This window comes from Phlebotomus argentipes, unplaced genomic scaffold (assembly GCF_947086385.1).
Source record: "Phlebotomus argentipes unplaced genomic scaffold, Phlebotomus argentipes genome assembly contig_15, whole genome shotgun sequence".
NCBI classification, from domain to species: Eukaryota; Metazoa; Arthropoda; class Insecta; order Diptera; family Psychodidae; genus Phlebotomus; species Phlebotomus argentipes.
In genome coordinates, this window is record NW_026776181.1 from 14385357 (window position 1) to 14398730 (window position 13374).

The 13374-nt window shown below is 43.9% G+C and overlaps 1 protein-coding gene across 1 annotated transcript; it reads right to left on the reverse strand.

The window, feature by feature from the left end:
- Nucleotides 1–10417: 10417 nt before the first annotated feature.
- On the reverse strand, nt 10418–12730 carry LOC132262108 (synaptotagmin-1). The gene is made up of 3 exons (XM_059761245.1): nt 12200–12730; nt 11434–11983; nt 10418–11082 (listed from the first exon to the last, which is right to left on the reverse strand). The coding sequence occupies exons 1-3, from the start codon at nt 12710–12712 to the stop codon at nt 10760–10762; spliced, it is 1386 nt and encodes a 461-aa protein (XP_059617228.1). The 5' UTR covers nt 12713–12730; the 3' UTR covers nt 10418–10759.
- Between the last annotated feature and the right edge of the window lie 644 nt (nt 12731–13374).

The following is a 13374-nucleotide window of genomic DNA, read 5'->3' on the forward strand; positions in this document are numbered from 1 at the left end:
AAATGGCAACTTTTCAGCTTGCATTTGAAACACACACCGCTGACAGTGAATGCCAGCAACATTGGAATAATGCTATTTGATATATTTGCAATAATTTCCTTTGACGATCTCGTAAGAGTGAATGTTTGTGGGGATAAAAAGAGAGAAATTTTCAATTCTCCACCACCCTAGCATGTTGCCTTTGCCGCTTCCTACAATCGTTCGCCATTTCTTTGCCTCTTGGCTAACACGAGCGAGTCCCTCAAGGGGCAGCCTATCAACGCGGAAGTGATGTACCTACTTACGACGAGGGGCCAAGCATCCCCCGAAATCCATGTCTCTCGCCGGAATCTTGAGAAGAAGTGCAAGAGAAAAAAAAACCTCAATCAATACAGAATCATTCTATCTATATATTTACTTCCATGCATCCTTTAAAGTCCGAATGACGATCCCTTTGTGCACGCTTCAATAAAGTAGCCATGAAAATTGATGTTCAGAAACATCCCCGGGATTTGGGGTGAACTTCCTCAATTCTTCTTATTATGAGGCATGTTTTTCAAGCCATCGTCTCGCCCCAAATTCAATAGGTAAAGATAAACTGTGTGCGACGTACACTACCCACTCCACTGCGGCCTCCCTTGTGGCCTCCTTGAGAATTGTCTGCGTGTGGAATTTTGTTGGGTGGCGGGGTGGAAGGTGGAAAAATGCCTTTTGTCTATTTCCATCCGCCAAAAATATGCTTTTCGATGTAATGTGGAAATACACCATGCACATCTTCATTCTGTTAGGGGTGGAGTTATTTACCAGACGAGAGCACATGAATTTATTGCTGGCTCAGAGATTTCTTCATGGTGATATCAGTGAGAGAAAATTGCATAATATTTCAAAAGTGTCCCCTAAAGCCGGAGGAAATTGTGTGAAAGTGTGGGCAGAAAATTTGGCGCCAATTTCGCCGCACCATGGAGTGAAATTCAACTCGATTGTTTATTTAATTACCCACCTCGGTGTTTTCTCAGCATTTGCAACTCATGTATATTTTATCAGAGGTGCGAGGGGGGGTCGGAGCGGGGCCGGGAAACCAATACAATCGATGATTTAATTTTATTAGTGGTTTCGGGGGCTTTCAAATGAGTTGAGCATACATTTTGATGAATAATTCGCACCCGTGGGAAAGCCTCCCATTTCCCGCGGGTGATGCTTTTTCGGCCCTGCAGATATGGCAACGACACCCAGTTGTGTAACCCATAGAGTTGACGTGTTTGACGTCTATTCGACGTGTATTCTCGATGATTTTCGCTACAGGTTCTGTTCTGCGGCGAACAGGCAAATGATGTCCTTCAGTGTACAGGGAAATCTGACAAATTAAAATTGATTTCCCTTGAACGATGAGAGAGACCAAAATCACTTCATAATATCACGTCAGCCAAACTAAATATCTATGGAGCTCCTTTTTCCCTCCTGTTTTTCCGCTCTTATTGTTATTTTGCCTCGGTGAGCACACAAAGTGGCTGAGAAGTGGGATATCAATGGGAAAAGCACACACGCAGAATAGAGGCGCTGTATAGTGAGTTATTTGCTCTCCACGGAAGTAATTTTCGTGATATCAAACAGTGGATACGTCTACTGAGTGCACCCGAAAGGATACAAAACATCCATGTTTTCCCCGCATTCGTGTGGCATGAGGCAGAGAAATGCCCTTCCAGAGCACATAGATTATGCTGGCTCTGAATTTTCCACAGTCGCTTATCTTACTTGGGTATTTATTTTTAAATAAATATTGTGAAAACTCATTTCCAAGTGAAAAGTGTATTTATCCAGTGTCCGCACGAGCACGGAGACTCTTTAGATTAATTGTACATAGAATCTTCTCGCTGAGTGCCAGGAAAATCCTCTGAAGACTTCTTCAGTCAATAAGCGGAGCAAGGATGTTGAAGTTTCAGTTGCAAAATGTACACCGCACGCAGTCTTCTAATGAGAAAAAAAGTTACAGCATTAAATTGTCGTCCAACTTGTGAGCCATTTCAGATGAATCACTGTCTGCGAACTATAAATGGGAAAGCACAAGTTTCTGGTACACCGCACATGTGATACTGACTCCACTTTGACGTCAACGAGTCGCAGAATGGCCCCTGGGCGACCAGGAAAGTTTATTTTGACGGAAGAAATTCAATTTTTAAGCACGATTAAGTCCTTTTGGGTGAAATCCCCGTGAGGACGAGCATCCTATTCTCCGGTACAAGCGACCTGAATGAGGAGAAGTCCCTCAATGAAGACAAACTGATAACAATTTCCCGTGACCTCGGTGCGAAACTATTTCGTCTCGGTGTCTCGTGAGACAGGGACTGCATGGGGACATAAATTTGCCTCACAATTTGTCACTCTGGCATCCCAAATATATTTCCAGTGTCTCTGACTCCATGTGAAAGAAGCCACCAGAGTCACGCGGCATTCCGGCAATTAAATGATCCCTTCGGCCACATTATCGCCTTATGTATTTATGTGTCTTTTAAAAGTCACACCAATTTTTCTCGTCTCACATCGCCTGGCTCTGCTTCAACGCATTTCATGGGGGATTCCCTCCACTTGTCCCGCATTTCTGGGACTCTTTCTCCCCGCTCTCTCGCACACAATGTGGTCTATTTCCAGACTCAGCTCGTAATGCCATCGACAATTAATTCTTTGGATTCTTCAAACGCTCGTTAATCAGGCGTCAAGGCGAATAAATTCCCGCAGAGCTGACAAAGAAGATGATTTCCACTGATATTATCCAATGCACTATAGCCAAAGTTATTTCTCTCTCTCTCTCGTTCTCCCCCAATTAAAACCATCTTTCGGGGCAGAAAATTTGTCAGAAAATAGACACACAAATTACATGGAAATGGGAGTTGAGGCTCTGTGTGTAAAAAAAGCAATGCAGCGAAGAAAATATGCAAGGAATGAAATTAATTTTACATCCACTCCTAGTTAAAATATCGTAGAAAATTATTCTCATATCTTTTCTGGCGCACGAAAAATGCGCCGCCTTTGGTGAATGGGTGCGGGCAGAAGGGCAAAAAAGCGGGCCCATGTATCCCGAGAGTGTAAACAGTTTTATGAGACTCTAAATATGATTTTAGTGATTCTGTTTGCCTTGGAAAATTTGTCGTGTTTTCCTCCTCGTGGGCTTTTTATGCCCACATCGCAACATGCACTAATGTCCCTTCACTTTGTTCCTAGACTCTCGTAAATTTATCTCTTTCTCTCTCTTTCCCTCCGCGCCGCACTTTTTTCACCACCATCATTAGGAATTAAAGCGATTGTGGAGCATGGTGAAAAATTCTTTCAGCCCATCTCTCTCTCTTCCGCCTTTTTTTCTGCCCTTTGAAGTCACTCCCACAATATATAGTGTTATATATATATGGTCGTTTTGCTGCATTGAGCATCTTTCCAATTATTCGTGCGAAGCACATAAGGAGGCTCGGAAGAGCGATGAACAATAATGCAATTCCAAGAGCGCTTCTATTGAGGAAAAGTGCACTATATTGAAGTGGAAATTGATATAAAATACCCTCACGATGCTGCAGGGAGTAAATAGGCAGATTTCTCACTGATATTGACGTGGTTCATTGTGGGGAAAATCAATTTGGATGTCTTCCATTTGGCCAATTGCAGCCACTTTTCTAAGCTCTTTTCACTGAACACTTCAACCACATTTTCCCCGTTCACTATCATATTTTGCAAATTTATCTATGTGAATTTTTCCGCGCCACTAAGGCAAAAGATTGCTTGGGAACAACTCATTGTACGGTATTCATTGTACTTATTGAGCAGGAGTGTATCTTAGCATGATGAATATGACGTTAATTAAACCTTGTTACATTTACAATGACTACTCAAAAAGGGGTATTTACTTTGGGAAGCTGCATCGAGTCGCTTTTCTGTGTTGGAATTCTTGAGTAAATTTCACGAAATATAATTAGAATTTTGGGTTTCCGCTAGATTTTCCACAATCACAAATTGTGGTCTCAATTTTGGAGGAAATGAGAAAACCAAAGAAATAACAGACTCTCCATGATAAATATCTCTTTGATTTTTCCCCTTTCCAAACATGCAATTTATGGGAGCAAAAGATGTAATAAATTTCCGGAGCACCAAAATCGATTCGGAATTTTTGGAAACAATTTTCAGCGTGCTTGCAATAATAATGCTTTTGTGTGGGCGAAAGTGTAACCAATCTTTTCGGTGGCGCTGGTAAATTAACGTCGAAAGGCGAGGAAGCGGTGATATCAGCCATAAGCACGATATATTTCACCTATCTCTTCTGGGAGGTGGAAAAATGCATAAAATTTGAATTACGACGAGATTAATAGCTCTTCTTGACTGCATACATTCCTGCAATGAGGTTAAGAAGGAAATTGGAAAAATAATAAGGGCGATTTAATCCAATGAGTCGCACTGAAAGGCAGCAAGCAAGCAAAAAAAAAAGATTGCAAATTGATGAGGACAATTTGTTATGTACATAATTCTTCATCTTTGTGCCACAATTGCCACAACTGCGCGGAAAATTGAATTCATTTTGCGAAAATCACCCTCATTTTTGCAATTGGCAACTCAATGAAATAGTGCTCATTGGATGATACCTATTCAATAGCGCATCAATTCAATTAATAGTAAATAAATGGGATCGGAAGTACGCAGAGTTCCGTTGCCAGTATAAATTCAGTGGGTGATAAATTATTTTGACAAGTTGGTAAATGGTGTTAAATATTTTGCAACTTTCTCTCTGACTCTCAACTATGACTTCGTGGGAGAAAAGTGTGAGTTTTAGTGTTACAGGAATATTCAATTCACTTCTCAATTGTGCTGATTTAAATTCCTTGGCACATAACAGGTCACTTATTCTTGCACCATTGAGAGTGTGGTGGAGGGGAAAAAAAGGCAAAAAGCAGCACTTGAGTGGAAATGCGGAGAAAAGTTGCGAAAGTTGTCGGAAAATGCGAAGGAGTGTCTATTCAAATTTCACGTGTGAAATCTAGTGGAAATTTCTTGTGTCTTCGCACCAGGAGTTTCAGCATGGATGTCAGGCTGGGAATCAATTAATGTCCCATGTTGCCACACAGCATAATTAGTGGTGAGAGAGAGTTGTTGGCGGGTGTGAGGGGAGCAATTTACAGGGCAAATAAAATGGTCTCCACGAGCGGAGAGTGGCGGCGCAGTAAAAAGACTGGCAAAATGTGTGTTAATTGTAAAAACTTTCTCCTCGTGTGTGTGTGGATTCATTTCTTTCGTGATTAAAACATTTTACACATTATATGTTACCAGGGGATATACACATTTAACTCTAACGACAATATCTTGTTAGTCAAAAAGTCCCTCAACATCTCCCATCCCAACCCCTTCGGCCCGCCCGCCCTCTTTTCAGCACAAAATAATGGCAACAACTTCACATACTTCTTGTATTTGAGACCCTTTCTGTCTTAATGATGGAGCGAAAAGTTGGGAGATACAGCATTACCACCTAAATTTGCCCAAGCAATACGATGAAGTTTCAACCTCTGGGCTATACATAAATACATTTGACGACTTTTCTTACCTTTTCCGTCCTCTCTCGCATTCTCCCCCTTCCCCCTCCCTGTGCGCTGGTGTGGGATAAATTGCTTCCACGAGTGGAGACGAATGGATGCACAATTTATTCCGACAGGATGATATTCAATCCCAGAAATATTCATTAAATTTTCCCAAGGAAGAGGTGGCAAAGTGTAAGACAATTGTGTTGAATTTCACCTTGCACGTGCACTAGCCAAAACCACCTCAATTCATCATGAGCGGCGCCGAGGAATCAAAGGTGAGGAAATCAAGCAAGGTTTTCCATTTAATTTGTTAAGTGATTTTTCCCTTCAATTGTACTTCGCGCAGATGGAGGTCACTGGGTGGCGATGAAAATCAATTTCCTCACCCGCAGGTGAACAATTGGGTGCTATGTGTGGCATAGGTTTTGCAGAGTCATAGAGACAAAGGTCCAGAGAAGTATTTCGGTGGAAGAAAGGCCATAATTGCCCAGGAGTTTTGAAGATACCTATGGCGAGGAGAAGCTAAGGCGACGACACCCGTACAAAAGGCGACGAGATGCTGTGGAGAATTGTGAGAATTTCCCAAGTTAGTATTTCATTCAGTCGACTCTCGTATATTTCATCTCACTTTCCCACACCTTCGTCACCTCCACTCCCCTGCACTCCAATTTTCCTGCTGCTCTCCCACTCGCCAGAGATGTCTCGTTCCTCTTCCTCATGCCATGTATTGTTGGCGGGGCCGCGCAAGAAGGGAAAATATAGCGCCTTCGGAAGATGATGGTTTAAATTGTAAAATAAGCCACATTTCTCCACCTATCAAATGCACTTTGTGGGGTTGAATTTTCTCGCCGCGAGCGTGTGTGGGAAAAATGTGCAAATCGCCCGAAAAATGCAGATAAGACAAGAAAATCTCTCCCAAGGGGTGAATTGCACACAACTCACCTGCCAACCATTGCCAGAGAATGTATGCGGAAGAGCGAATTCAAGTGCATATCGAATGTTGGCTGCATAAATTTGCTCAGACTCTCTTTTTTGCTCACATTGAAGGGAAAATTTGTTGCCAATATATTGCGTTTTTCAAGTGCAGCTGTGGAGAGAACTCGAAAATTGGGCAGTGAAGTAATTGCGATGATAGAAAAAGCGCTAGTTGGAAAATCAATCGCGCGGAGTTGACGAGATGTTTCGGTGAAAAATTGAAGCCTAAGGCATTTCAGCCTCTTCAAAATCACTCCGCCTTTCTGGCTTTGCCGTCCAATTCGTCCAAGAGCGATGATGGCCTCGGCGAGATGAAAAAATAGACGGTGTGAGAGAGGAAAATCTTTGTTACTATTTTAAGTAAATAAGAGGCGAGGCTGTTTCTGACACATTTCACCATCGGGTATATATATTTGAGGCGCACATTCATTCCTTCACGTTCAATCAACACCAATTTTGTCCATATGTCTGTCTCCCGTTGGGCTCACCGGCGCCCATCTCCTCACGTGATTGGAGCAAATCCCTTAAGTGGATATAAAGTTCTGATCAATTTCCATCAACTATGATATGCGAGCATCACCATGGCACTAAGACCAACTTTCCCATGGAAATCCTGGACGCCCACACGAGCTCGTGAGGGTGGCAGTGGAAACGGAGAAATTTAATGGGGATTCTATCGAATTTGCCAATTCGCCGAGCACTGTTTCAACTGTCCAATTATTTCGATATAATTTGAAGGAGAGAGCACTCTCCTATCTATATATCCTGGGCATGCAAAACCCACATCTGTGCGGCTCCTCGCGTGAGTCTCACCCATTATCACAGTCCTCATTCGTGGCCCTGCGGTGAGAATGAGTGATTGAGAAATTTTATACTTTTCCAATTGGAAAATTGTTTCTTTCACCATTCATCAAACAGTCTCACCCACTTTTCCTCTTGCTCGATAAAAGCTCCTTTTGACTTCTTTCTCTCTCCTGATAAATGACCTTTCCACGAGATTATTATGTTGGCTTTTGTTTGTCGTTCATGCACGAAATTAAGTGGAACGGGAGACACTCTTGTCCCATTTTTTCTTCGCTGCTCCGCGAGGGGCGGCGAAAGTTTAAAGTTTTAAATTCTCCTCGCACTGCGCTCTCTAAATCACCATCCTTGGCGAGTGGCACTGCGGAGGAAGAAAAAAAAACTGAACCAAGGGTCGGGACTTTGCGAAAAGTTCGATCAAACAATCAAACAATCAATGGGTTGTCTCTCTTAATAATTAAAATGGGTTCGTGTCCTTTCGCGCAAGATGCCAGACCACAGCTAATATTAGTTGTTCGGTGTGCAAACTCTGATTGTGCACTCGCCGCACGAGAAATTGCGCAAAGATTGTACGAGAAAAGATTTCTCTCTCGCGCTGAAATTCTTATTTTAATATTCACAATTATGAGGAAATGTTCTTTTTCTCTTCTGTAACTTTCTCGGTCATTTCGTGAGGGGGAAAAATTATGACTCGGAGCAATTTCTAATACAATATATAATTTGTGCTGATTTCATTTTAACGAATAACCGGAAACCCGGACGATTCGCTAAGATGTCTTCCATTAAGGGTGGCGAGTTTGGGCAATAAAAGAGCGACTCTGCCAAGATTTATTAATCACAGAAGGGGAGCATGGAAAAATATTTGCAAACTTGCCAAGTGAAGTGTAATCACGGAATCATGGGCAAAATTGGATGTCGAAGCATCGATATACTAAAAGTTAAATTGCCCCACACAATCTCTCCCTCTCTCTTTTTTAATTCACCCTCGCCCCTCGCTTTTTTTTCAATAACAACAACCTATGAAAATTAATATGAAAGTTTGGCCGTGGGGAGAAATGTTGGACGTGAAATGTGCAGGTCAAAATGGCTCGGGAGCAATTGTTTGATAAGAAACTTCCTCCCCGAATATCGTCGAGTCATTTAATTACAAGTCTCTCGCTTGGGCTTCGAAAAGATGTTTAGTCACAATATTTTCCCTTTTTCCACCTCATTAAAATTCATTTTTGTACCAATTTGTGTTAAAATACAACTTTCTCTACATCATTAAATAATCTCCTCTGTTTGGCGGGTCTTAGCTGTTGGGAAAAAAGTCTCACGCTCCGTCAACGGTTATATAACACTTTCGGCGGGGTCTTGGGCGACCGGTGGGGCAGAGAGGGTGCGGAGATTCTTGAGGATTTCCCCGCAAACAGCACTCTTTTCCACTGCGCCGTATAACATTTTCCCAGCTGCGAGAGTGTCTTCGATATAGAGTGGAAAAGAACCCGAGAGAGAGGAAAGAAAGATGAAGTCACTTTGTCGCCTTTTCCTCTCGCCAGCCATAAAAGATGGCAGTGCTGGGGAGGAAAAGCGCTTCGTGGGTGCTCGAGGAATGACAAAACATGCCCTCGACGGAATTCCAATTCACCTCGCCATCGCAATGCATTATCAACAATGAACTTTCTTCTCACGACTTGCACGGAGAATTTCTGTCTGGAGGATGCTCTCTGGCCGAGGGAAAATATGTATAAGAACATTTATCGAATTTCAATCTATTATTATCGACCTATTTCCAGCGATTCATGCGATATTATTGCTCATATGAGAGTGTCTATTGTAAAATATTTCCTCGAAATAGCTCAAATGCCAACCACGCCTCACTGAACAGCTCATACACTCAACTCCCTGAGCACTCCAGTGGGGCGACCGAACGTGGTAGGACGAGGATAATGGAATTTATCTTCCAATGACATCAAACATTGTGACAATTTCTGTTTTATTCAAGGGGATGCCTTCGATTTTCCACTTACGGCCAGGCAACTTCCCTAAAGTATGTCCCTTCAATTATCTTTTATGTGCTGAATCTCCTTCACGATGGCATTTTTCATCGTCACAACTCCACACGTCCTCTACACCAGCGAGCACTTTTCAATTTTCTCACCGGCGAGAGCCCGATGCCCCGGAGCTGTTTGGGATGTTTTCTGAGAAAACATCTCGCTGACCTTCCGCGCGAGAGAGAGAATGGAAAGCAATTATGGAAAGTAGAATATTTAATGCCATCCCACTACAGCTTTATCTTAATCCTCCAGCTTTTTTACCACGCCAAAGCACTTCCTCCTTCTTCAGCAGAATATTAATTAAATATTTGATTCTGATCCCGAAGAAATGGAGAAATCGCGAAGAAGGCACAAATGCAGAAGGGCAAAAAAAACAGTAGATGCGAATTGCATTGGTAAATGGAATTTTATAAAACTCCACAATCGACCAATCCGGTGAATTAAAGCTTCCTGTGAGCTGAGCTTTAATGCAAATTGGAGGTAGATATGAAGCAAGTTCAATTTGTGCTTATATAACGAATTCGTTTCTGTGTCACGGCAAAAAAATTCTGTCGCTCAAAGCAAAATAAAAGACTTCTTGGAACTGTCATGCGAAGGAAGAGTAATCAAACGACTGTGTCTAATTTTTATGAATTTCCCTCATAACTCACTGACGCTGGATGTTTGTTCTTCCTGTCACCTCACCGTGCACATGAGGTGAGTTTTGGAGCAGCTGCGGGATGGGGGGGGGGGGAAAGGGAGGTCTAAATTTGATGAAAAATGAAGAGGAAACCACACACAAAGTATCACATCAAATTCTAATCAAAATTCTGGTCACTGTTGTCGACTCTCTTCGCATTATAAGACAAACTGCAATTCCCTCGACACGTCTTTCATCATTTTCGAGTCCGATGGCAGAATGTAAATAGAAAGTTGTCTGAGAGATGATGCGGGGTGCCCACAAGTGGTGATTCAAAAATATTTACTTTCCTCTCGCCAGAGGTTTTCTTTTCTCACTGAGGGAAAGTACTGAAAAATTGGTCGACTTTTCCGCCAGCCCACAATAGAGACCGTGGAGGATTTATTTGCGTCCGCTGGGAGGAGTTTTCTCGTGAATCGCGCGATGCTTCGTAATGAATTCTTGACGAGAAGTCTCAATAACCATGTTCTCTTGTCTCTTCTACTCTCTTTAATGGTTAACAGCATCATTTGTGCCGCTTTTGTACATTAATTTTCATGTCTACATGATAAATAATTGTCTCTATGACACACAATTGTAATAGTAATCTCCTCTCATTTCTCGTATGTATAATATGCATATAAAATGTGGGGAGGCTGGTAAGACCCTGGTGATGGCGTAGAAAAAGGAGGCGAGAAAGTGCGATGGATCATCAATTGACGCGTCGAGGCGTGGAAAATTGGATTAGTTTGCTGCAGATCTTAGACACTGACGCTAGGCTCAGACAGCGGAATCCACTGTGCCGTGGCAGACTTGGTCCTGAACATCTCCTCGAAGAAGTTCCTCTCGTCCACCCGCACGTCCGTCGTGTTGCCGATCACGGCGCGGCCCAGCGGCTCATTTGGCCCCAAGAGACTGTCGTGCATGACAATGAACTCAATTAAGCACGACTTGAGAGTATCTTTCGCAATATCAAAGATCAGCGCCTCATTGAAGACTGGACAGATGTTGGCGCGCTGCACGCCGGTTTTCCGCTTCTTCAGCTTCTTTCCCCCCTGCAGGATGCTCACCTTGACGTAGGGATCTGCAAAAGTGCGAGAAGAGGTGTTAATTGGCTTATTTTGATGGGATAAAGCTCATGCTCTCCCCCTCCAGCCCCTATTAAATTAGAGACAATAATAACGATGGTGTAATGGTTGTCCTGAAACTTTGTCAATTTGGGTGTTTTGTCTAATTTTTAGAGGAATTTAATTTTAAATTTGAGATTCAATTTGCGATAGCCTTAATTAGGGCAGGAGGGCTAATTTGATGTTTTCATGTTGCCTCATTGCGTTTTAATCGTCGTACTTTTAAAGCCCTGATAGTATCTCGGCTATGTTGTCTCTTTAATTTGCCTTAATGATTATGACTGAGGATGAAATTGTGGGTGGCCAACCTGAGGAGTTGCGGCTGTCGTCCACGACTCGCAGATTTCTCGCCTTGATGATCACCACCGTGAGCCTCTCGGCGGACGGCAAGTACGACAGCGAGACCATAATATCGCCCAGCTCCACCTTGGCGTCCCGCTCAGTGCAGGAGGTGAGAGGCCGCCAGAGCTCCACCTTGTCCGACAGATCGACGTGGGCCAGCGAGATCTGGGCGCTGCCGATGCTCATGTGCCGCGAGTAGGCGTCGAAGTCGTACAGGAGAATCTCCAGCGTTCGCCGCCCGATGACTGCCGGGCGCTCCTCGAAGACGAAGTCCTCGTCGAAGACGGGATTGAGAGTCCTCTTGTGGATCCGTGTCTGCCACACGTTGGTCTTGTTGGGCAGCAGGCGGATCTTGCAGTAGGGATCGGCGGTGCCGCTGAAGTCGCGCGGCTGGAGATCCTGCGCCTCGATGAGGCGCACACTCAGGATGCCCGCAATTGGGTCGTACAGTAGGGTGAGATGCACGACGCCGTGGGTGTTCTCCGTGCTTGAGACGCTAGGCGTCGGCGAGGCGACCTGCTCAGGGGTGAAGAGTTGAGAGAGATGGAATCGTCAGTTGGGAGATTTCAGAATTCTGCACAAGTTTGTTAAGAAATTGCAAATGATGCCATTGAGTATTGCCCAATTTGCATAAAACGCTCCATAATTTCATCTATCATCTGTACATGGGCAAGTCTGTGGCAGTGTTTGAAGTTCTGTGTGTGGGCGTGCAATTAATGAGGCACTTCTTACCGTGTCATAGAGCGACGTATCGATTTTCGTGTGATCCAGCTTGGCCTGCATGGAGGAGACTTTGAGGCGGGCGGGACTCGTGGCCAGGACCACATGCTTGTCATTGCGGGCGATCGGCACGGTGCTGGAAGCCACCGAGCGGTTGCTCTCGGCGGGAGATGTGGGCGTCGGCAGCTGGCTGTCGTCGGAGGCGGCCGAGGAGTTGGGGGCGTCTGAGCGGCCGGCCCTGGCAATAGGCACCCAGAACGTGGGATCTCCGTCGCCCTGGCGCCCACTCTCGGCGCCCGCCTCGAGGCACGAGGTGCTGCAGCTGATGAGCGCCTCCTGGCTCTGGGCGATGTCGCCGTGCTCAGAGACCGTCTCCAAGAGGTTGTTCTCAAACCAATTGAGCCTGTACGACTTGGAGCAGGTCACGTAGATGAGGACGCACAGCAGAGAGACAATCACGAAGGAGACAAAGCCGTAGAGGGCCATTTGCGACAAGGACACATCCTCGGTGCGCAGCAGATCCATTGTCCACGACGCGAGGGCGGCGAGAGTGTCCTGTGGAAGGCAAGAGAGGCAAATAATTGCGGGATTTTCCACCAAGAAATCTTCAGCCATTTGCGGAATATCTCACTTTCACGCCTTGAGATTCTCTGTCAGTGATAGAGAACATTCTGTCGGCAAATGAAGAATAATGAAAATCTCTCGACATCCCAAGCCATGAGTGAGATTGAATATTAATAAGATACGATTTATCATCATTTCACTGACTCCAGCAGCGTATTCCTATCGATTTTCAGGGCTAAACGCGGGCTTGAGAAACGGCTATTCTTTAATCATTTAAAGCCAGTGAGCAGCAGATGAAAGCAATTAAAATATACACTGCGGCATTGTGTTTAAAATGCAAAAAGGATACTTTGTGATTTTATCAACGTGTGATTGTCAGAAAGCCAAACAGCTGGAATGGATGTTTTTTTGTTAATAAAGCGATGCGTAAATGAGAAAAATATAGGTAATAAAAACACCCCTTTGTGCAAGTTATATATGGAATTTGATGGTTTATAATAGAGTTTGTGTTATTCTTTGCCAATGCTGAGCGCAGTATATTTTGATGTTATTTATGTGACTGATTCCTGCACTTTTGTGATATATTGTTATTGTTATTTATCTGATTATTGTTTGTCGAGTTT